Source organism: Cervus elaphus, chromosome X (genome assembly GCF_910594005.1).
Source record: "Cervus elaphus chromosome X, mCerEla1.1, whole genome shotgun sequence".
NCBI lineage: Eukaryota > Metazoa > Chordata > Mammalia > Artiodactyla > Cervidae > Cervus > Cervus elaphus.
Window position 1 is genome coordinate 73,604,571 of NC_057848.1, and position 24,566 is coordinate 73,629,136.

General features: G+C 52.9%; 1 protein-coding gene and 1 pseudogene across 5 annotated transcripts in view; one reads left to right on the forward strand and one right to left on the reverse strand.

The window, feature by feature from the left end:
* Positions 1 to 357: 357 nt before the first annotated feature.
* Positions 358 to 24,566, reverse strand: part of LOC122689843 (melanoma-associated antigen 10-like) — a 335,391-nt gene continuing 311,182 nt past the window's right edge. For 3 of the 5 annotated variants that reach the window (XM_043896612.1, XM_043896609.1, XM_043896613.1), the window contains 2 exons: positions 2,023 to 2,115; positions 358 to 1,679 (listed from right to left, as the gene is read on the reverse strand). In XM_043896612.1, coding sequence (XP_043752547.1) covers positions 874 to 1,659 — 786 coding nt within the window. In that variant the 5' untranslated portion in view covers positions 1,660 to 1,679; positions 2,023 to 2,115 and the 3' untranslated portion in view covers positions 358 to 873. The other 2 variants (XM_043896607.1, XM_043896608.1) reach the window with 2 other exon arrangements.
* LOC122689844 lies at positions 5,477 to 6,260 on the forward strand (annotated as a pseudogene).

The following is a 24,566-nucleotide window of genomic DNA, read 5'->3' on the forward strand; positions in this document are numbered from 1 at the left end:
CTCTAGGATTCCTAGCAGATGGTGGACAGAACACACCTATTTCATCCCTGTGGTCAACAGCTGGGACAAGAGCCAGGACCCCTTCCTGCCTGCCCTAGAAAGAGATCTCTCTGGGGTTTATCCAAGAAGCAAAAGGACACCTCACAGCAATGATCCATTTCAGAGATTCCCCTCAGTCCCAAGACAAACCTCATGTGACTGCGACTCCTGGACCATTGCTGTAAGTGTGGGGGTGTCCTGCTTCTCCTAGTGTTCCCACTGCTAACACGGCCTATCACGGAGCAGAGAATCTATAAACGTCTTTGGAATAACTGAGCCAGTGAGCAGGGCTCTCAGATTGTCTGCTACTTTCTTTAATAACCCAGGAAAATTCAATTAACTGAGATCATTTAGTTATTGTGAATGACAGACAAGAAGGACATAAGCATGAATTCACTATGATTCCTTTTATTATCTAATTCTTCTTCATTCAATATTATTTCTATGTAAATACAAGGTTTCAAAACAGTTCTAATTACTATTCCATTGTATTATGTTCAGGACTACAAAACAAAATGGAAGACTTCCCAATCTCCTTTACAAAACAGCAAAACTCTTGTTTTTGAACCGGGTAACCACAAATACACTCGGATCAATATCATTCACAAAGCTAAGATGTTGAAGTTTCTTCAGCCTTCTCTGAAACCAAACTTTGAAAAATTTTTAAAGAAAACAGAGATGAATCCCCATGTCATCATAGAGAACAGGAACCAAAAGATGTTACACACTGGTTCCCCCAACTGGCCCGGGGCCCTCTCTTCTGAGAAGGATGACTACTCCCTCTTCAATCACAGAGGAAAGGAACAACCTGGCTGCTGCTCTGGCTCAGGCCCCCTATTCCTCCTCCCTCTCATCCTCTGCAGACAGGAATGGGAAGGCCCTCAAAGCTCTTTGATTGACCCTGAGCATAAATGCCATGACTTGCCACTTGCTGGTCTCCACATAGGCCCGGGGACCCCACAGGAACTCATAGCAAGCAGGGTGGCTGTCAGGCACCTGCTGGTATTCCAGGTAACCCTCCTGCACCCATACTTGGGTCAGCAGCTCCCTGGGCTCTCCAAAGACACAGTGCTCCCTCGCAACATACACACCCATCCTGCTGAGTGCTCCCCAGACCGCCTCCTCAGGGGCCGGGTCTCCACACTGCATGATCACGCTGAGGACCAGCAACAGGAAGCCGGCCTTGGGCAGGCCCACCCCGTCGCTCAGCATCTTATCACAGGTGAGGCCCAGGGTGGGGACCAAGATGTAGATGTGCTCCGCTGGGTCCACCTCCTTCACATCCACTCCAAAGACCAGCTGCAGACACTCTGAGACTTCCCTGAAGACCACAGGGAAGTATTCCTGCTTATCGCTGAGGACCTTATACAGCATTTCCGCCTGGGAGGTCATCTTCTTGGCTCGATACTTGAAGAGCAGGAACTTCAGCAGGTTAGCCATCATCCCATCCAGAATTTCTTGGGGCAAGGCCTCCACAGTAGCGGAGGAGGATGCTAGGGCATTGGAGGTCAAGTGGGATGCAGCCTCCCCCACCTCAGCCTCCAAGAGCGGCACCTCAACAGGGCCCTGGGCCTCGCCGGGGTCCTGAAGGTCTTCCTCGGGTTTGCTGAGCTCACTCATCTCAACCACGAGCACAATGCCTGAGGTGAAACAAGACACGGAAGTGAGGCAGAGGTACAGATGGGGACCAAGGGCCTCTGGGAGAGAGGAGTTGTGAGCAACCTGGGCTAAGAAATGCATCCTGGATGGTACGACACAGGCCACTTACAGCTCTCACCTTGAGGGGTTCTCTCCGACCTCACAGGAGAGCTCCTCCTGGGAGGCCAGTCCCCTGGCTACCCGAAGGAGGAAGGGAGGTGGCTCCCCAGGGTGCGGTCAGCACAGCCCGAGATTTCTGGGTCCAAGAAAGTGGGAGGAATTGGGGTCTTCTGGGGCCCCCCTCTGTTCTGGGATACTCTGGTTCACTTCAGGTCACCCTCTCACCTTGACTCCTGATACTGCCTGGACCTCCTCTGCTCTCTGAACTCAGGACACAGGCTTCAGACCTCTGCCTTCACCAACTGGTTCCTGGAGCTCCTGTGAGAGAAAAGGAGGTGATATCTAAGGGCTGTACTGTGGCACAGCCCTGCGCCTTCTGTGATGGTAGGAGGGGGCGGACACTATGAGTACAGCCAGTTGTGTGGTGGGTCCCTTGTAGTGCTCACCTTTCCCCTGGCATGGCCTGGGACATCCCCTTTGGAGGAGTAGAAAGAAACTGAAAACAAGACACAAGCCTGAACAGAAAGCACTGAGGGGCCCCACTTGCGGCCACACCTGTCCAGGTCCTCCTGCGGGACCTAGGCTGGGGAGATGCTCGGTCCTCAGGTCCTCTTCACATCTTGCCTGGCCTCCCAGCACTGACCACAGGGGCAGGGGTCTGCTCAGTCCACCTCGGGGTTGGGGAGTCCAGCCTCTGCCAACCTGAAGCCTCCGCCCTCCGCCCGTAAAAACTCACCTCACGAGATCCCTAAACCAGCGGTCAAGAAACTGCTCAACCCGCTCACCCCACTCTGAGCCCTCCAAGACCCTCCTGCTAGGGCCAAGATCCCTCCCTGTTGGGGTCTAACCGACTCAATCCTTCCTTGCATGGAGCCTGGACTCCAGGCAGGACACGTGATTGTCCTGTCCGCCATTTTGAGATCGCGCCGCTTTCACAAGGCCTCCAGTCCCTCTGACACCGGCATGTGAGGAAGTCAGACAGATCTAGTGTGCTCTTCTCACCCCAAGGGCTCCCAGGGACGACTACAGGGATGGGGATCTGTGGGGTTCCATCGGTCCTCACTCAGGGCCCCCACAGTCCTCCTTCCGGAACCTCACCTTGCCTCCGGGCAGGACCTGGATTCTCGCCTCTCCGCAACTGAAGCCCCGCCCCTTATACCAAGACCCCAGTCTCTTGAAGACCCGGATGTCAGGAAGTCAGCTCATGCCTGTGGCGCTCATCCTGCCCCCACGGTTGCCCTGCACTGACAACAGATTCAGGCTTCTCTGAGGTCTCTTCTGATTAGGGGTTCAGGGTCCTCCAGTCCCTCTTCAGGGTCCGCAAATTTTTCAACCCTGAAAGACCTGGGAATCGGCCCCCCGTAGGCCCTGCCCCATATGCGAGGTCCCCAGTCAGAGACCCGGATGTCAGGAAGTGAGACCATGCACTTTGGACTCATCGTATCCCAGGTCCAACAAGGACCAACAGCAACTCCAGGCTTTTCTGAGGTCTCCACTGACTGGGGTCCAGGGTCCCCTCAATCGTCCCTCAGGGTCCTCAAATTGAAACCCTGGAGGAGCTGAGCTTCTTCCCTCTGCTCACCTGAGGCTACACCCCCTTTCCCAGGTCCCCAGTTACTCTGAGACCCAGATGTCAGGAAATGCAGCATGTGCTCATCCACCATCTATGATCCCTGAGACTTGATGTGAGGGTCCCACCTCTGGTCAACACAAGGGACATCCCCAGATCTGCCAGAGCTCAAGATGAGGTTCCTGAGGGAGGATATAAGGAACCCCACAGATTCCTGACCCTGCTGTCAGCCCTGGGCCACCCTGGTGGTGGGATGAGCACTTGGCAGCCTGTTCTGACTCTTGCATCTGTGTCTCAGAGATATTACGCAATTGTTAGAAGGGGCAGGGCCTCAGATGGGCAGTGGGAAAGATCTTCTTTCTTTTGAGAGTCAAGGTGAGGACACTGAGGAAGGACTGAGGGGACCCTGGACCCCAGAGCAGAGTGGGCTATGGGGGGACATATGGTGGATGAACATATGCTGCATTTCGTGACTGGGTCTGAGAGAGACTGGGGAATTGGTATAGGGGGCTGACTTCCTAATATCCAGATTTCAGACTGGTGTCCTAGTTTAGAGAGCGGAGTTACTGACATCTGCATCTCAGAAAGCCTGGAGTCCTGATATGAGTGTTGGTGCATTAGTAGGGGAGAGGAGAGTATCTGAAGTCATACCTGGAGATAAGGTGAGGTCCCTGAGGGAAGGCTGAAGGGACCCCAAGTGAAAACTCTAGGGATCCCAAGATAAGAGTGATGGAACCCCACAGCTCCCTGCCCCTGCCTTCGGCCTTGGGAGCCCTCGGGGGGAGAAGAGCACACTAGGTCTGTCCTGAGTTCCTGACATCCATCTCTGTGAGACTGGGGACCTAGTGTGAGGAGCAGGGACTATGGTGGGGAGAGGACAGAGCCTAGGTCCTCCTGGAAATCAAGGCGAGGACCCTGAGGGAGGACTGGGGGTAGCCAGATCTCAGCACAGAGGGAACCCTGGTAGTCCCTGGGCAGGATAACCTCGTGCCGCATTGCCTGACAACCATTCAGAGAAACTGGGGACCTCTTGAAAGCAGCAGAACCTCCAAATGGCAGACGGGAAACTTGCAGGTCTTGTCTGGAGTCTAGGCTCCATGCAAGGAAGTACTAAGGCAGTTAGACCCCAACAGGGAGGGATCTTGGCCCTTGCAAGAGGGTCTTGGTGGGCCCAGAGTGGGGTGAGCAGTTTCTTGACCTCTGGCTTAGGGACCTCAGAAGGTGAGGTTTTTCAGGCAGAGGGTGAAGGCTTCAGATCAGCAGAGGCTGTATTCCTCAACCCCAATGGAGGACTGAGCAGACCCCCGCCCCTGTGGTCAGTGCTGGGAGGCCAGGCAGGAAGTGAGGTGGAGCTGAGGACTGAGCTTCTCCCCAGCCTAGGAACCGCAGTAGACCCTGGGCAGGTGCAGCCACATGTAGGGGCCCTCAGCGCATTCTGTTCAGTCTTGGGTCTTGTTCTGAGTTTCCCTGCAGGCCCCCAGAGGGGAGGGACCAGGTTGTGCCATGGGAAAGGTAAGAACTACAAGGGAGCCCAGAGGGGACCTCACAGTGTCCACCCCTCATACTGTCAGAGAATGCTCAGGGCTGTGCCACAGGATACCACTGAGGTGCCCCCTCCATTTCTCTCACAGGATCTACTGGAACCAGGAGGTGAAGGCAGACGTCTGAGGCCCATGTCCTGAGGTCAGAGAGCAGAGGAGGTCCAGGGAGTGCCAGGAGTCAGGGTGACGAGTGTGCCCTGAGTGGACACCAAGGGCTCCATATCCCCGAACTGAGGGGACCCCACAAGAGCCTAATCCCCTTTCCTTGTCAATCCCAGAAATCTCGGGCTGTGCTGACCACACCCTGGGGAGCCACCTAACTCCCTCCTTCAGGTAGCCAGGGGACTGGCCTCTCCAGAGGCATGCCCCCATGAGGTCTGAGAGCATTTTTCAAGAGGAGGCCTGCAAGTGGCCTGTGGCCAACCAGGGTGCGGTTTTCAGGTGAGGCCATTCACAGTTTGTCTATCCACCATCCAGGCCTGTGGTGCCCATCTGTCTCCATTTGCCCCCATGCCTCACTCCTGCCTCACTGTGTAGTTTGATCCCAGGCATCTTGCTCGTGGTCAAGATGACTGATCTGAGCAAGCTCGAGGAAGACCTTCAGGACCCAGGTGAGGCCAGGGTCCTGTGGAGGTGCAGCTCTCTGGGGCTGAGGCGGGGGAGGTTGCATTTCCCTCAGCCTCCTCCCCCACAGTCTCCTGCTCCACCCCTGTGGAGGCCTTGCCCCTGGAAGCTCTGAATGAGATGGTGGCTAACTTGATGAAGTTCTTGCTCCTGAAGTATCTGGCCAAACAGCTGACATCTCAGGCAGAAATGCTGAAGAAGGTCCTTAGGGATAACCAGGAGCATGTCCTGGTGGTCTTCAGTCAAGTCTAAGAGTGCCTACAGATGGTTGTTGGTGTGGAGGTAAAGGAGTTGGACCCCAGGGAGCACATCTACATCATGGTACCCACGCTGGGCCTCACCTGCAATGTGATGCTGAGCAATGGGCAGAGCCTGCCCAAGGCTGGCCTCCTGGTGCTGGTCCTCAACCTGATCATGCAGAATGAAGACCTGCCCCCTGAGGAAGCAGTCTTGGGAGTACTCAGCAGGATGGGGGTGTGTGTTGGGAGTGAGCACTGTCTCTTTGGGGAGCTCAGGGAGCTGCTGACCCAAGTGTGGGTGTGGGAGGGATCCCTGGAGTACCAGCAGGTGCCTGACAGTCACCCTGCTCGCTGTGAGTTCCTGTGGGGTCCCTGGCCTATGTGGAGACCAGCAAGTGGCAAGTCATGGTGTGTGTGCTCAGCGTCAAACAGAGGGCTTTGAGGGCCTCCCCACTCCTGTCTGCAGAGGCTGCGAGGGAGGAGGAATAGAGGGCCTGAGCCAGAGCAGCAGCCAGGTTGATCCTTCCCTTTGTGATTAAAGAGGGAGTAGTCAGCCTTCTCAGAAGTCAGGGCCCAGGCCAGTTGGGGGAACCAGTGCACAGCATCTGTGGGCTCCTATTCTCTACAGTGACATGGAGATTCATCTGTTTTCCTTAGAAAATCTTCAAGCTTTGATTGTTTTTGCAAAAGGCTAAATAAATTTCAGTGTCTTAGCTTGGAGAATGAGGTTGATCAATATGTGTTTGTGCTTACACAGTTCAAGAACATGAGTTTTGCTGTTTTGTAAGAGATTGGAAACTCTTCCATTTTGTGTTGTGACCCTGAATGGGACACAATGGAATTGGAATTAGAACCGTTTCAGAAATGTGAGCTTGTGGTGGAGTGGTGGTGTCGCTCATTCGTGTCCGTCTCTTTGCGACCCCATGAACTGTAGCCCACAAGGCTCCTCAGTCCATGTGATTTTCCAGGCAAGAGTACTGGAGTGGGCTGCCATTCCTTCTCCAGGGCATCATCCTGACCCAGGGATGGATCACGGGTCTCTGGATTGTAGACAGACGCTTTACCGTCTGAGCCACCAGGGATGCACAAATATTGATGGGGCAAAAATTAGATGATAAAAGTAATTGTAGTGAATTCATCCATCTGTCCTTCTTGTGTGTCATTCTCAAAAACTAAATTATCTTTATTTGGATTTGCCTGTAATATTTAAGGAAATAGCAGACAATTAATCTGAGGCCCCTATTCACTAGCTCATATATTCTGAAGACCTTTACAGAGTATCTTCTCCAGGAAAGGCCATGTTAGGAGTGGGGACACTAGGAGAAGCAGGACACCCCCACATCTACAGCAAAGGTCTAGGAGCTGCAGTCACACAAGGAAGGTGGAGAGACCTCCCCTAGTCGCACTGAACAAGGCAACACGAGGTAGGGAGGTGGGGCTCCAGGAGGAGCACTCGCGTTTTAGTGCCTGAGCCAAGGTGGTTTACGGCTTTGGGAAGCTGGGTTCCTTTGTGGGATGTGGTCGAGGTGAGGCAGGCAGGTGGCAGCCTTCAGACTTGCAGACAGTGTGTCTTCAGGGTGATGGCAAAGTCTGACACGGATTATTGCTGTAAGGTGTTCTTTTGCATCTTGGATAAAGCCCAGAGAGATCTCTCTCTGGGGCAGGAAGGAAGGGGTCCTAACTCTTGTCACACTGCTGTTGATCACAGGGGTAAAGGAGGTGTTTTCTACCCCATATCTGCTAGGAATCCTGCAGGACTTTGGTCGCACTCCCTTGAAGTGGTGCCCAAGAAATGCATGGAACGACCCTTTCTTTCCTGGCCCCCTGGATCCAGAACCCAAGGTGTTAATTAACTTTCAATTATCTTGATTGTAATTGGCCGTTGTAATCAAGGACTTGACCTTAGTTTGGGCTGCAATAAAGGAAAGTGATGTTTTGGATGGAAGACCTGCTGGGGCAGAGGCAAAGAGTGGTTCTTGCTTCTATATCCTGGAGCATCTTTGGTCCTGTAGGACACTTCCTTCACACCCAAATTTAACAGGTCTTCTGTGGAAATGGGGCTTGCCTGGTAGCTCAAATGATGAAGATTCTGCTTGCACTGTAGGAGACCTGGGATTGATTCCTGAGTCAGGAAGATCGCCTGAAGAAAGGCATGGCAACCCACTCCAATATTCTTGCCTGGAGAATTCCATGGACAGAGGAGATTGGAAGACTACAGTCCATGGAGTAGCAAACAGTCAGACACGACTGAGCTACTAACATTATGGTTCACTATGGTCTAAGTTGCAGAGTTCCTTAGTTTTAATTTTGAAACATCCTGTTTGGCTGATTAGATATTCCACATCCTATTGAGGTGCACATTCTCGGACAAGCCCTGGACCACAAAGCAGCCGACCCCTTCCCACAGTGGAGAGTGGAAGACAGTCTGGGGGCAATATTGTGACAGATTCCTGCCCCAACATCACAGAGGCAATGGCCGCCAGGCCCTGGCAGCTGCATTCCATCCCTCAGGTGCATCATGCAGCCCAACACACAGGCTAATCAAAAAGGCTGGCTTCACAGGAGAAGAAATGAGGCCACGGGGCTTGGGATCTTCCCAGGCCCACGTGCTAGTGAGGGATGGGGTGGGCTCAGAGCCCTGGTCTCAATTCCCCTGGAGCCCCCGCCCTTCCCGCCCACCCCAGGCCACAGCCTGTCCTTCCGACTTCTCACACCTTCCTCTTCTCAGTGCTGCACGATGCCTCTGAGGGGACAAAAAGCAGGCCTGCAGAAGGAAGGGGATGAGGAGAATCAGAAGCACTGTGGGACTGCTCTGGGGTTTGCTGAGAACTGACTCTGCAGGGGGCTGGCCTCTCTGTCCAATCCCAGTGCTTCCCACCTGAGGGCGGCGCCCTGTCCCTGCTGCTGCCATGGGGCGTCCTGGCCAACTGCACCTGCCAGGCTGACCAGCTCCTCACCGAGCAGGAGGGAGGGAGGGTCTGACCTTATGGCCCCATGCCTACTGGGATAAGGCCCCTACAGGCGGCCCTTACAGGCGCCTCTTCCAATACGGGAGGGAAGGTAGCACGACCCCCAAAGCTCCAGGTCTCCCCATCCCCAGCGAGGGATGGGAGCAGCTGGAGGGCCTCTGGGCTGGGGACACTGGGACAGGGAAGCCAAGCACAGAGGCAGGAGAGTGAGGCTGAGTAAGGCAGGCCTTGGATGTCATGAGGGCTTGTGTGTGCACAACACGGGTGCCCTGAGCCAAAGCTGAAAAAACTCCTCAGTGCCATGCAAACCCACTGCCAGGGCCCATGTGTTGCCTGGTGGAGGGGGACCAGAAAAGGCAGCTCCCTCAGGACCCAGGGATGAGGAGGGGCCCTGAGTAGGGTGGGGGTTGGGGCAGGGAAGGCCACAATAGCCAGGCTGCCCACAGATAGCACGGTTTTTGGTCCCCTTTGGAGGAGACAACAGGGTCCCCCACTGAAGATCACAGCCTCCAGAGTCATGTCCCAGTAAGATGAACCAACCTGAAGGAATGATTTATCAACCTGTTTAGGAGCACAAAGGCCATTGAGCAAGACCAAGTCAATGGTGTGAGCTCCATTCCCCTGCCAGTCCTCAGGCCGAAGGGCGTCTGGGAGAGCCTCTTCCACACTCTCTTAGCTCTCCCCTTTCAGACACCAGGCTGTGGCCCTCACAAAGGGCAAATGACCCTGCTGAGTGGCAGAACTAGGTGGACAGTGCCCTAGTGTACTTAACACACTTACCTTTCCAAGGTGCTGGTCTGTCCCCTACATGGCAATTTTGAAGAAGAGTGGCCCACAAAGGTCAGAGAACATGCACCTCCAAACCCACTGCCCCATCATCCATACGCAGTGAAGACTGTGCAGTGAAGACTGGTGATTCTCACTCGGGTTCTTTCCAGTCCCACACCTGGACTCTCATGCATTTTCAAATACAGGTAGATGGGGGCTCCCTCTGGTCACATCTAGCTCAGTAAGTCAGACATGTCCCTGGTAGTGAGTGTGTGTAAAGAGGCTCCTTGGAAAACGCCTACCATGAGAGCCAACAAAATCATTCGATATTCCTGCCATCTGGGTAAGGGAGAACTGGCCCAGAGTGGTGGTGGGGACAGGGGTAGGGGCAGAGAAGATCAGAGTTGGCCTCGGAGAGGACCAGTGAAGTGCCTGTTTTCAACAGAACAGGCTGTAACTTGAGCCCCCAACCAAGTCCTTGAAATGGCAGGTAACCACAGATATCCAAGTTGGACATGGGATGCCAGGACCGGGGGTAGCAGAAGCTCAACCACCCCACTGTCCAAAGGAAACAGAGCTTTAGAGGCAGCCTCCAGGGAGGCTGAATCCGAGTCTGAGACTCTGGGAAAGGGATAGGAAAAGCATACACACAGATGTTCCCAAAGTGAGGACTCTAGGGCAACGAGGGTGGTCTTTATGGGCATGAATGGAAATTGAAGACAACAGCCTGTGATCTGTAGCAGAATGCCGTCTGGGGGTAAACAGAGCTCAGGAGGCTCAAGCTCAGCAGAATGCTTGGCTGTGCCCTATCACACCCATCTTGGGGAGTCTGTGTCTCAGGTGCTTGGGGAACAGTCAAGTGGAAAGTGAGGTCACTCCCACTGTGCTCGAGCACAGCCCTACTCTGGGGAGAGTTCGACCTGCGGGGCAGTGGGGACAGGAAACAGGACTCTGACTTTGGGGCCGTCTGAGTGGGACCTCCCAACTGGCAGCACCAGTAAGAAGAGACCAAAGCCAGAAGTGGGACAATGCCTGGGGATGGGGAGGGGTGGAACCACCAACTCAGGCTAGGCCAGCCAGCCAACTATGGACCCCGTCTTCTGGGAGGGACAGTCTCCAGGGCCCCATCTGACCCCTGGGGTCTCTCTCGGTGGTAGATGAGCCAGGACTCACCAGGGCCTGCCCCTTTAGCAGAAGGCAGCCACGGGCCTGCCTGTTGGAAGGGGAGGGGTGGAGCCAGGGGCATGTTTGTCAACCCATCCATGGCCTGGCCCCGTGAAACAAGGAGCATGGCAGCAGATGGGAGGCTATGCAGGCAACCTGAAACATACTTTTCTGTACTTTCAGACAAGTGACAAGCTGGGGATCACATCTCTGCCCCCAGACTACCTCCCCCACATGGGGCCATGGCTGCTTCTCCACATCACCTGTGACATCATGAATCAAGTAAGGAAGTGGACCACTTAATTGGCTGCCTGGCCCATGACCCAGATTCTAGAATCCCCAGAGAGTATTTATTGGGCATTACCACCCTGCCCTGAGGCCCTTTTGCCCTGACCATTCACTGCTTGGGTAGAAAATGCTCCTGAACTAGACTGGCTCCATGGATAATCAGAGTTCCAAAGAGGCACGGGCAGCCCCATTCGCCCCATCCACTGATGGAGAGCCCGCAGCAGGGCTCCCCCACCCTGATGTCACCAAGATCCAAATGTGGATTCAGAGGAGGCTTTGGAGAAGTGGCGGGACCAACCCAAGAGCCCAGATCCTGGCTCCCAAGACAACCCGCCCCACAGGGCCCGAACCCGGCAGCAGCAAATGAGGAAGGGAACAATGCCGTCCTTGGGCTGTCCTTCCCCAGGAAGCTCTGGATGAGCTTGGAGGATGTGGCCTTCACCTCTGTGCACCGGAATGACAAGGCAGACATGGTGGTAATTGAGGCAGATCTCTTCGAGACGGAGGTCCTCCAGCACAGAGGCACAGACAGGATCTTCAAGATAGCATCAAAAGCTTCATCTACGAACTGAACCTGCATGGGTTCAGTAAAATCCACCATTCGGGTAGCTCTGCAGGGAAGAAGAGGATGACGGTAATGTAGAAAGCCCTTCTGGGGAGACTGGACTAGACAAGCCAAGTGCTGGATGGATTTCAATTTCCAGGAGAACTTTCCTCTCGTGAGAGTGTGGTTAAGGAAAAAGGAGAAAGCAGGCCTTGTCGTGTTCCACGAATCCCCTTAGACAGGATCCACAGGGGTGACTCCAGACTCTGAGAGGCCACTTGATTTCAGGGAGTCCCCATAAGACCTTCCAGGAATGAGAAGACCTTGTTTCCATAGTTCGGCAAAGTCGGGACAGTGGTGGGAAGGAGGGTGGTGAGGAAAAGCTATTCTCCCCTATGATGGCTAAAGTGATTCATCTCCTTTCAGATTTATCACTACTCCAAGTTCCAGAGAGACAAGCCTCTCCTCCTGCAGAACATCTAGAGGAAATGCGACCCCAGAAGAACTGCTCAGCCTGCCACTGGCACAACAGCGACCCACAGAGAAAGAAGCAAGCAGTGGTGACCAGATGTTCTCCTCGATTCCATCTTTAGTGCACCGAAGAGTCTGAGAAGCAGTTCCAGCGGGTAACTCAACTGTACACGGAACCGTCGGCCAGCACTCATTTGTGTTCTGTGGCCTTTGGTTTATGGGCAGTGGAGCCCGGGGGCCCAGGTCAAGCTATCTCCTCAGCGAGCAGGGCTGCCCCAGTAGAGAGTGTCCATCCAGCAATGCCATGTCTGTACCCCTGGTTACTGCTGGGAGGGACGGCGCATGGGAACTGCCCGAGAGCTCCCCAAGGTACCCAGATTATGGTTCGACAATGACTTTGTACAACACCTATGATTCCATCGTGAGGGGAGCCATTTCAGTTGTGGCGCCAAACTAGGCCGCTGAGGCAGAGGAGGAGCAGGAGGAGTCCTCAGATTACAAGTGTGCCCTCTGTGAGGAGTTTAAGGACAAGCCCAATCCCTGAGCTGCCAGATCCCCAGGGACACTCAAAAGCACTCCTTTGTAATCAAAAATCTAGTTTTGGCTCTAATAATGTACACCAAATCTTCACAGGAGTAGATAGAGAAGCAAATGAGTACTTCTAGCCTGTGTTCTTTCTGTCTGCCCATGCTATTCACAGGGCCCTGGCTGAGCCAGATGAGGCTGGAAGGTCACGCCCCAGGCAGGCCTCAGTCTGGTCCCCATGGTCCCTTTTCACCTGAAGCAGCAGCATTTCACACGTGCTGCCAAGAATGTGGCTCCTGAGACATTCGCTGAGGCCATGCCAGAATGGGTGGGTCCCTGGGCCTTGCCTGCTGCATAGCAGAAGACCCAGTCCAGCTCCTGACCATGGGGGTGTCACCTTCCATGAGTCCTGCACCCTGAAACAGAAGGGGCTCCTCCTGTGTCCCTGATGATGCCACAAGTTGCTGATCAGCAGCTGAGCATTGGCAGCTCCCAATCCAGGGTCTTCCCGAAGAGCCTCACTGGAAAGCATGGTCACCCCAACCGCCAAGGGCCTTGCAAACACATTGCCCCAAACCTGAAAACAAATGCAAGATTTCCACAAGGTGAATACCAGCCGGTGTTGCTCTGCCCTCACAGCTTTATTTAGAATCCAGGCACCTCACCCAACACACAGTTCCTGGTCCAGACATCAGCCCCTTAGAGGATGCTCCTGGTGACACAGAAAGGGGTGGGCACAGACGGCAGGCTCTTTCCATCTGCCTCCACGCTGTCCACTGACAGGAGGGTGGCAACCCAGAGGACCCGTCCACCACATTCAGTCTGCAGGGAAGTCAGGAAGGAGGGCTGGACAGGTGGAGAGAGGCACATGGTTAGTTCCAAGACAAAGAGTCCTGAAACCCAGGGAGCACTGAGGAGGGAGGGCGGGTCTCCCTGGCTTTGCAGCCCAGTGGCCGGGCTCTGGTCCTTTCTCAGCACAGACAGGCACAGTCCTGGGCTTGGCTACCACCCCAGCCCCCACCCCACCTCTCATCTCAGGCTCCATCACTGCTGACTCTGCAGATCCCCCATGTTACCCAAGGCCTGCTGAGGGCAGATCTGTGCTAACCAATCTGGCTTTGGCCCTGGGGCAGCCCTTGATGGTCCTGCCAGGTGTCTTCCCCTTGCATTTGGGACCCATCTTCCTCCCAGCCCTTCGCACAGCACTGCCTCCACGGTCAGCAGATGCCCCGGCCCCTGCCAAGGGCCTACAGAAAGAATAAAGAAGAGCAGGAACTACTGGGTCGGGTGTTCTCCCTATCCTCACCAGGGGCTGGGATGGCACCAGGCAGGGATCACAGAATTGAAACCTCAAATAACCCGCTTGGATACTGTCACACCTTTCCACAGCTGAGGCACTGCAGAGGTGTCGAGGGATAGAGAGATAGCCCATGCCTACAGGGGACCTGACCACAGGCACCTCCTTCCTCACTTCTATCCTTGTACCTGGAGAGGGGTCCCTGTTTACTGGAGGTGGGGAGAGGCAGAGGAGCAGAGCCATGGGCCTGAACCTCAGCAGGGTCTCAGCAACTCGCACAGCCTCCATTTCCACATGGCTGTGAGGAAGGGGACAAGGTCCCAGAGGAACCAAGCCCAGAGCCTCCTGGGCCTTTCCTTCCCGAGCACAGCAGAGCCAGAGTTCCCACAGCCCTCATGAAAGCCAACGTCAGCCAACATCTCAACCCCGGCTTCTGGCCTCCTGAACCAACATGGTTCGTAGTCTGAGTCACCCAGTCCATGTGACCCTGATGCGACTGCCAGCAAATGAAGCCAGAGAGTCAGCCCTGTCCAGACAGCCCTACCCAGGGGCAAGTGTGGAGTTGAGGGGCTGTGACTTCTACACTCCAAGCACCTCGGGTACACTCCTCTACCTCTGCACAACTTCATGCTTCTGTTTACACCTCCCAGTGTCGGGGGTCCCACAAGTTACTGACTCGTCCCTCCTGATGGAAGGGAAGGGAAAACTCATTCTGCCAATACAGCCACTCAACCTGACCACACACTCACTGCCTGAAGAGCCATGCAGGAGGAAGCCCGGAGCACAGGGCACACACCCAAGGTGCTAACAGACACCAGCACACATCCTTCCACAAAGGCTCCCCCATGTCCATTCCCCCAACCACAGGCAAGGGCGCCATGTCCTCACGCACTGGCTGGCCCCGATCACCAGCATCATCATCCCACTGAATCTCTGTCCACCTGATGGGTGACAAATGGTCACCTTCCTCACTGTGTCTGGGTGAGTTACCAGGGAGCCCGGCTGGCCCCTGGGGTGTGGCCATTGCTATGTCTTCTACTGGGGTATGTGACTGGATCCCAGGCTTGCTCAGTTTCCACCACTCAGTGTCTCTGCCAACCCAACCCCTTCTTTCTGGGTGCCACCGAAGCTCAACTGTGTCGGTAGGATGCCTGAGCAAGAAGGGACTGCAAGCACTCCTATCCCTGGAAACAGAGGGTGCCTGCTTGGTGGCCAGAGAAGAAAACACACTTCTCCCTACTTGTCTGGGCAACCTCACCTGCATGAGCACCAGAGGAACAGGGAGAATATCACCTGTGACTAGACAGCAATGTTGGACAACAAGCCACCACTTTTTTTCTCGGCAGGAGTCTTAGACCACAAGGACCCAGAAGAGCCGAACAGATGTGAAACACTCGGGCAGGTATCTTCAGGGTGGGTTCTGCTCATCACAGCAGCTGGCCTGTCCTCACACGGCTGGGACTGGGACCCCACGATGCCTCAGCATGCATCCTCCAGGAATGATGGTTATTTATAGCTCAGGACACCCCACAAGGAACAAGAGAAAATGACTCCTTCCCTCACACTGCCACTCTGGAAGCATCTGGGGGCGATCACAGTGGGTGGGCTGCCCTCCATGGAATCCTGGTTGGGCCCCACCAGGAGGGGAACCGCGGACAAGCCACTGAGTCCTGCAGGGTCAGGGCCTGCCTGGTGGGGGTGGCTTGCAGGGATCAGGTGGGGCTCGCGTGAAGTCACAGTCTGGGGGCGGAGCGGGAGGCTAGAAGGAGGTCGAGGACTCCTTCGCATGTGTCCCAGGGCAGTGCTGGGACACTAGCATCTAGCACCCTGCCTGTAAGAGAGGGTTCCTTCATGTCCATCTCAGTCCCTTGGTTCCTGCCTAGCTTCAGTTCCAGGCCTTGGACTCCCACAGGACAAGCCCAGGAGCAGCCGTGTAGCTCTGGGACATCAGCCAGCCTTCCCCTCTGTCCCCAGGGCAGCTGTTGGCTCTGCCCCTCTCCATATGGCCCAGATCGAGGGGCCAGCCTGAGAACCAGACGCGTTTCTGATTTCATCTCAGTTTCACTGCAATTCCTTGAGAGGACACAGGTGTCCACTTTGCTGCCACTTCTCAGGGTGATGCCTGCCCAGGGCATGGGGCACCACCTAGGGGACGTCAGGAGGTTCTGTGAACCTCTGGCGCTGCCCCGCTCGCATTCACATCACAGGCCTTTAATCGCATCTGACCTGGGAGCAGGATGTGCTGGTTTGCGTGTCTCCATCACTCCTGAACTCTGGGGTCTACGTGCACTTCACTGTCCTCCATCTGGGCAAGTTGGCCATGACATGGGTGCGAGGCCCCCCAGCACTGGAGGGGGCTTCTGGACAGCAGGCTGTAGTCCACTGGATGGGTCCAGCTGTTTGTTTCTGAGATCGAGGAGCAGGGAAGGCGGTCTGGAGTGCACATTGCCATCCCATACCCATGGTGAGAAGATTTCAGTGTGTGGACTCTTGTGCTCTGGGCGGGAGCCCCATCTGGCTACCCTTTGAGTACTTGCATGCTCACCATGGTGACTTGGCCGAGCACAGACAGTGTGTGAGGAGTAAAGAGCAGAGAGTGCCCATGAGGCACCACCAGAGGTGAGAAGGTTCTCCAGTTCATGAGTGGGATGTGCATCCCCCCTCTTTTTCTATGCATTTCTCTTTTACTCACTGGAGTTTATGCAGGATTTCTGTTCGGCCTTACCATCTTTCACTCACATCATATGTTCTCCCAGATATCACTAAGCCCTGCACTGGCTCTGGGGGATGCTGCATTCGAGGCTCTCCCAGCTCAAGACCGACTAATGATTCCTCCGGACTGGCCCTGTGTCCCTTGCCCCTTGACCCCCTCTGCTCAGAAACCCCAACCTAGGGGGTCCTGCCAAAGTGACTGCAGAGACAGAGTTAATGGGGTATCTCACATCAGTGTCAAGTTGACCCTGTGTCTAGCAACATCCACCCCTCTGAAGGTCCCACCTCCCTATGTGGGGTCACTGACCAAGAGCCTGAGGTCCCTTTGGGAGGAGCTGGGGTCATTCCCTTGTCTGTTTGCTCTGGTGCTGCAGCATCCTTCCCCCCTATCCTGTTGCTCAGTTCCAGATCTGAGAATGGCTTGGGGGCCGAACCTGGACGAGGGATCTTGACCTGTTTACTGGGGTGGCTGCCCTTGGCCTCCATGTCATTTTGGAGTGCACCTGAATCCGTTGCCCATCCGTTGAACCCCCAGGAGGCCGTGTTGTACTGACCACCTGCCCCACCCTGTGGGTCCGGTCTTCTGGGCGGTGGCAGCCCTCGTCATGGCCCTTGGCCTCTGGCCACTCAGTGCGACCCTGCCAACTCTGCTGCACTGCCTTGCAAGTGGGGACAGGGAGTGGGGGCTGTCGTCCTTCCCCTCCATCATGAGACCCGGCGAGCCCGGCCTGTGTTGTGTGGTGACTTCACTCTGCTTGGTGGCTGGGCAGTGGGTGACCAGCTCTCCCCACGGTTCCAGGGCTCTCCTTCTGGTAGTGCTGCCTCCTGCAGCTTGGTGCAGCCAGCTCCCCTTCTTCCTGCGACAGAGGGCACCTGTGAGGGAGGACTCTGGTCCCATTTGCTCTCTTGGGGGTGGGGTTGGGGGGTCACCAGCTCTTTGTGGGATGGGGAGGGTGGGCTGCTGCTGCAGGCTCAGAAGTTCAGAGACGTCTGGGTAGTCCTGGTCTTCAGGGGCCTGCCTGCCGGTCTCCCTGGCCCTCGTATCAGGGATGCACATTTTCCCAAGAGGATCTCTGATGCCAGCAGGTCTGGCCTGCCTTGGTGGAATATTTGTGTTTTTGAGGTTCAGCCAATCCTGTCGAATCCTGGGCTGATGTTTGTCCACTGCCTGAAGCTTTGTCAGATACTGGGGAGAACCTGGCCCCCTTGCCCCCGGTTCTCACTGTACTTCACCCTAAGCTGCTCAGGCCCCTGTGGACAGCAGAGCAAAGAAGTAACTTGCCTCTATTCCCCCCTTGTCCCACACTCTTGGATCTTCTCACTTGCCAAGGAATTCCTCTCCCCCTGCTAGCCCAGTGAAAGTTCCAGCAGCTGGGCTGTGGCCTTGAGCCCGGGGCTGAGTGCACACCGACTACCCACAGGATGGAATCTCATAGCCACTGGGGAGGGGATGTCAACCCCATACCAAGGCCCCATCCCTCGACCTCTCCTCGGACCACTCCAGGGCAAGCCTTCTCGGGATGGGTCCTTTGTGAGGCTATTCCTGGGGGTGGGGGGGGGGGTTGGTGCAGCAGGCTGGCTGGGGACTCACCACCCAGGGGACGGGGAGCAGGCAGGGTTGGGGAGGGCATCCCTTCACCTGCGAAGTTGACATGAGAGTTCCTGCCAGCCCGTTGGGAGGTCCAGCGCACAGACAGGCATTGGAGGTGTCCACAGTGGGCCCCGGTGTTTCGGCCCTCACAGTGCCTGAGGCCTCGTGATCACTATTGACCAAGCAGGAGAATTGACACCTGAAATTGGTGCCTGAGCGGTGGCTGTGTGTACACACATGATGCCAAGTGTGATTGCTGGGTGGCACCATGCTCTGCCCTGCTCGCAGCCTGGTGGGAGGGGCTCTTGTCATCTTTCACATCAGACAACAGCTGGGTTGGGCAGGGGAACTGCTTCCAGTGTGCTGGCCACGTGGCCATCAGCTAGACCCAGTGTAAGCACAGCCTGATGTGAGAGGGCAAGTCTGGGTGCAACACCTAAGGAGGCAATGTGCATTCAATTCCATGGACACCTATCCTGCAAGAGGGTCCCCCACTGTGCAGGGTGTCAGGTGTCCACTCACCCCTGTCTCACTCAGGCCTGGGGAGTGGGGAGGCTGGACTGAATCTTCCAGGCAGATCTATAAAGTGCAGCACCCGAAACGAAGCAGAGGTTGAGGAGCGTGAAGAGTGGGGAACCAAACACTGACTCACATCAAGGGACCGTGGAGGGCTTTTTAGATGGGAGTGTCGTCTGGGCTGGGTCTCATAGTGAAGAGGGTCTCCTTGGCTGGGAAATGGGGGAAGGGCCCCCAGAAGAGTCAGACCCATGAAGGGAACTGAGCCTAGTTGTGTAGCTGGAGCAAGTTCACGGGAAAGGGCCTGGGATACTAGCCTGGGTCCAACTCAGAGGTGACTCTAAGGCATCTGGCCATGGCCCTGCGTACAGTTGATTAATGCCCTCACTTGCAGTTTGGAAGGCAAGCCACTGCCTCTCTGCCTGAAAAGAATTCACTGATTCAGTCATTTGGTTAGATACTGATTTGACAAAGCTTTGTGTGCCTCACATACACAGGGTCAGGCAGCAGATAGACAAGAGGGGTGTGCAGGTGAGTCAGGCAACCAGCATGGCTCTTTCCAGGATGAGCGGCTCTGGCAGCTGGTGCCTGTCCTCGCTGAACTGGGCATGGGCACCTTCTTCCACAGGCTGACTTCTCCTGGCTTATGATGAGGTTTCCAATTCTTGTTCTTGAATCCAGAAAGAAGTTTAGAGATATGATATTAGGTCTTTAAGTTCTGAAAGTTATTTGTCAAAGATGGTTAGATACCATCACCAACTCAGTGGACATGAATTTGAGCAACCTGGGAGATGGTGAAGGACAGGGAAGCCTGGCATGCTACATTCCATGGGGTCACAAAGAGTAGGACATGACTTAGCAACCAAACACACACAGAGGTGAGGGCATTGGTCCGAGATTCTCCTGGACCCCAGCAGGAAGTTGATTTGTCCCCTGTGGCACCCAGTGTCCCCCAGGCTGAGCAGAGTGGCTGCTGCTGGTGCATTGTGCAGAGAAGGAAGAAATGGTGCAGGATTGCCCAGACTAACTCCCCAGTGGCCTGAGCTGTGGCAGCTTCAAGTGCCAGGAGGAGTTTAGCAGTGTGGGCCCCTCGCTTACTGCCTTTGAAGGAGAAGTGCAGGCAGTGAAGACAAGATGATGTGGGAGGGTGGCCTTGGCCTGTTGTATTGCCCACCTAGTGTTCCCAAATGACACCTGGAGGAGGCTTTAGGAAAGGGGCCAGCTTTGTGTCTGAAATGAAACTAGAGTTTGACAGTAATGTGCTGCTTGCTCGTGCCATCTGCTGGCCGGCTCTTCAAACTTCATTTTTTTTTTTTTTTAATTGAAGTATAGTTAGGACTTCCCTCATAACTCCGTTGGTAAAGAATCCTCCTGCAGTGCAAGAGACCCCAGTTCGATTCCTGGTTTGGAAAGATCCCCTGGAGAAGGGAAAGGCTACCCACTCCAGCATTTTGGCCTGGAGAATTCCATGAACTGTATAATGTAGAGTTCATGGCGTCACAAAGAGTCAGAGATCACTGAGTGACTCTCCCTCACTTTCACATGGTTGATTAACAATGCTGTGTCCATCGTTTCTGGTGTACGTCAAGGTCATTCACTATATAAATACTTCCAGATTCTTTTCCATTATAGTTTATTGTAGATAGTGAGTATAGTTCCCTGTTCTATACAGTAGGACCTTAATTATGTATTTTATACATTGTTGTTCTGTCACTCAGCCGTGTCTGATGTTGTGACCCCATGGACTGCAGCACACCAGGCTTCCCTGTCTTTGACTCTCTCCCAGAGTTTGCTCAAACTCACATCCATTGACTCAGTGATGCCATCCAATCATCTCACCCTCTAGCACTCTCTTCTCCTTCTGTCTTCAGTCTTTCCCAGCATCAGGGTCTTTTCCAGTAAGTTGGCTCTTCACATCAGGTAGCCAAATTATTGGAGCTTCAGCGTTAGCATCAGTCCTTCCAATGGATATTCGAGGTTGATTTCTTTAGAATTGACTGACTTGGTCTCCTTGCTGTCCAAGGGACTCTCAACACTCTTCCCCAGCACCACAGTACTACTATTTTATACATAGTTGTGTATCTGTTAATCCCAAACTCCTAACTTATCCCTTCCCCTGTTTTTCCCCTTTGGTAACCAGAAGTTTATTCTCTGAGTCTGTTTCTGCTTTGCAAATAATTACATTTGTACCATGTTTTTAGATTCCACATATAATTAATGTCATAGGATATTTGTCTTTCTCTTTCTGACATACTCCACTTAGTATGATAATCTCTAGGTCCATCCATGTTTCTGCAAGTGGTATTACTCCATTATTTTTCATGGCTGAGTAGTATTCCTCTGTGTGTGTGTGTGTGTGTGTGTGTGTGTGTGTGTGTGTGTGTGTGTGTGTGTGTGTGTGTACCACATCTTCCTTATCCATTTATCTGTTGATGGACATTTACATTGCTTCCATCTTGGCTACTATAAGTAGTGTTGCAATGAACATTGGGATGCCTGTATCTTTTCAAACTAGGGTTGTTGTCTTTTCCTGGTATATATCCAGGAGTGGGATTGCTAGATCATATGGTAGTTCTGTTTGCAATTGTTTAAGGAACCTCCATACTGTTCTTCATGTTGACTGTACCAATTTACTTTTCAACCAACAGTGTACAAGGGATCCCTTTTCTCTACATCCTCCCCAGCATTTATTCATCAGAGGTTGTTTTTAATGATGGCCATTCTGTCCAGTATAAGGTGATTCTTCTTTGGAGTTTTGATTTGCATGTGTCTGATAAGAATATTGAGACTCTTTTCATGTGCTTTTTGGACATCTGTGTCTTCTTTGGGGAAATGTCTATTCCATGCTCTGACCATTTTTTGATTGGATTGTCTTTTTTTTTTTTTTTTTTTGCAGCTTCAGTTTTAATTAAATGTGGTTAGCAATAAGAGCTTCCACGGCAGAAAGCTCCATGCAGTGCTTGGAGAGTGTGAATATAAAAATGAGGTGCTAAACCTAATATGTAATACATTGTAACATACTTAATTTCCTTTTCCACCTTGACCATTTCTGCCTTCTTAATCCTTCTATCTTTCCCAAGGCATGGAGATGACAGATACATAGCAATGGATATTAAAATGGATTCTTAACTCTCATTCCCACAAAGACATAGCAACTGAATTTGCATGTTCCATGCATTGAGCTTAGAGCAGGAGCCCAGGCATTGGCACAGAAGCCCATTATTTGTATCCCACGGGTCTGCGAGGGTGGATGGCTCCTTTTCTGAGTGGATGTGTGCCCATGTAGCTCATAGGCTGGGCCAATGCATTGGGCACACAGAGGGGCTGCCTATTTGTGCTCAAGATGTGAATGACAAAATCCAGAATCTGGGCTTTGGGATCCAGGGACCTGGGTTTGGACATCAGCTCTTCTCTTGCTGTGTAGCCTTGGCACTTACTATCTCTGGGTGTCTCTCTCCTCTGTTGAAACCCAGGTACCCAAAATGCTGCTCATGTCACAGGGCTTTTCCAGGGCACAGCCGAGGACGTCATGTTGTCTCCCACTGGGGCTCAGGATCTGTCTTTGCTTCTACTTCTGCAGTTGGGAGGTTATTCCAGCAACACTGCCTATGAAGATTTTTCTTGATTCCCAGACTTTGTAAATTTCAGAATCCTCTAACAATGGTCAAGGGAATATAATATGATCTTGGTGAAATTCCCTTATGCTATTTGGAAGTTGTCAGTTGGGCATGTAGAAAATTAGATGATTGGACTTGAACAGTGATTCTCCAACCTTTGTGTCTATGGGCTATCTAACTGGGGTTGGAGTGGGTTTCAGCCTCCCAAACAGATCAGAGGCAGGCTGCTCAGCTGAAGCGAGGCCTGTTCCCTCTCCCTCTTCTTCCTAATGTCTTCCTGACCCACTCTTCATACAGGCCCCCAAAGTTGCCACAGAACACAGTTTGTAAACTAGATCTCAGATTTCAGTGTGCATTCAGATCCCTCGGTGATCTTGTCAAATGTGGCTTCTGATTCAGATGTTCTCCGGTGGGCCTGAGATTCTGTGCTTCTGACCAGATCCCAGTTGATGCCTAAGTGTCTGGTCCGTGGATAGCATTTTGAAAAGCAAGGGTCTGATCATAGACTGCCTTTGACGTTTCACATCCTTTGATTTGGAGTTCTTACTGTTACTCTGATTGTGTCATAAAATAAAAATCTGTGTTGAATGAATGTTTCTCTTAAGGGCAAAATCCTCAACTATATAGATCTGGAAAGTGACCTGGGATATGAAGGAGACAGAAAGTATTTGTTTCTCAACTGCGAGTGTCTGAAACATCTGTCAGATATTTTCTGAAGAACACAATTTGGTTTAAGAAGCTGTTCCACTTTGTCAGGAAGAGTTCCAATTTGGTTTGGTTGTAGTCTGGATCATATCGAAAGCGTTAGTTGATGAGTTGTGTCTGACTCTTTGCAACCCCAGGGACTGTAATCCACCAGGCTTCTCTGTCCATGGAATTTGCCAGGCCAGAATATTGGAGTGAATAGCCATTCCATTCTCAAGGGGATCTTTCCAACTGAGGGATCGAACCTGGGTCGTCTGCATTGCAAGCAGATTCTTTACCATCTGAGCCACAAGGTAAGCTAATGCACACTTTTCTAAGGGAACTTCTGACGGAAACAAGCAACCTGCTTTCAGACTCTGGCTGAGGCCTGTCTCCACACTCTAAGTCTAAGTGAAGATTCAGAATTGTGGAGAGCTGTTAGTGTGTCTGGCATCCATGTGCTTGACGGGCTACAGTCCATGGGGTGGGGAAGAGCTGGACATGACAAAGCGGCTAAGACAAAATATAGCCATAGAAGGTTTATAGATTACATTTGAAAAAATAACTGTTCACAGTTGGAAAGGTTACTCTCACTTGGCAAAATTATCTACATATGAGAAGGGATTTGTTTTTAATTTTATTTTTTGTGATGTAGGTAACATAGACCATTGTATTCATTGCAAGCTTACAACATAATAACTTCGGTATTTGGGTATATTGTAAAATGATAACCACAGTAAGTCTAGTTAACTTCCATCACCACACCTGTTACAAATTGTTTTCTTGTGAAGGCTTTGAAGATCTATTCTCTTAATAACTTTTCAATACATAATACATTATCATTAACTCTAATCAACATTGCATTCCCATGATTTATTAATTTCACAACTGCAGGTTCATACATTTGACCATCTTCAGCCTTAAACTAAGGGGGATTTCCTGTTCATCATGACCCAGGACCATCCGGCACCATTAATTCAGGGAGATGATATCAATCCTCAGCTGGACTAGCTTGGTTTTTCATCCTGCTCAAGGTGTGCCTGATGGCGGAGGGTTGAACAATCAGAAGTGCCAGTGTCTACACAGGGCTGTGACAGTGTCTCCCTCTCCACAGGGCGTCGTCCCGAACTGGGAGTGCATCCACATGGACTACCAGAGCCACATCATGAACCTTTCCAGGGACTCAGGACTGGACACCATCGACGGCCATGCTGGCACCACTGCAGGCGCACAGACTGCCCCCAGGAAGGACAGCTTGGATTCCCATGACAGCATCTCCAGGTATGTCACATACTCCATGGTGATGCCACTTTCCACAGGAATGACAGAAGTGTGAGATGATGGGAGAGGTGCAAGCTAATCAGAACCTTTGGGGTGCCAGCCACTCAGGGCTGTCTCCGTGGGCATGGCCCAGCAGAGCATTGCTGCCCCTGCTCAGGGCAGAGAGAAGCAGCAATCAGTAATAAATTATTAGAAAGACCCAGATGGCCCACGGGCCAGGACATGTATTTCCAAGCTGGAGTCAAGTCACACGAGCCTCCTGACATAAAATGAGTAATTTTATCAAGAACTGCATCTTCAATGGCTTTAAAATGCTGTTCCACAAAGTATCTTCTGTTCTGGAATCTTCTGCCACCTGTTGCTGTCCT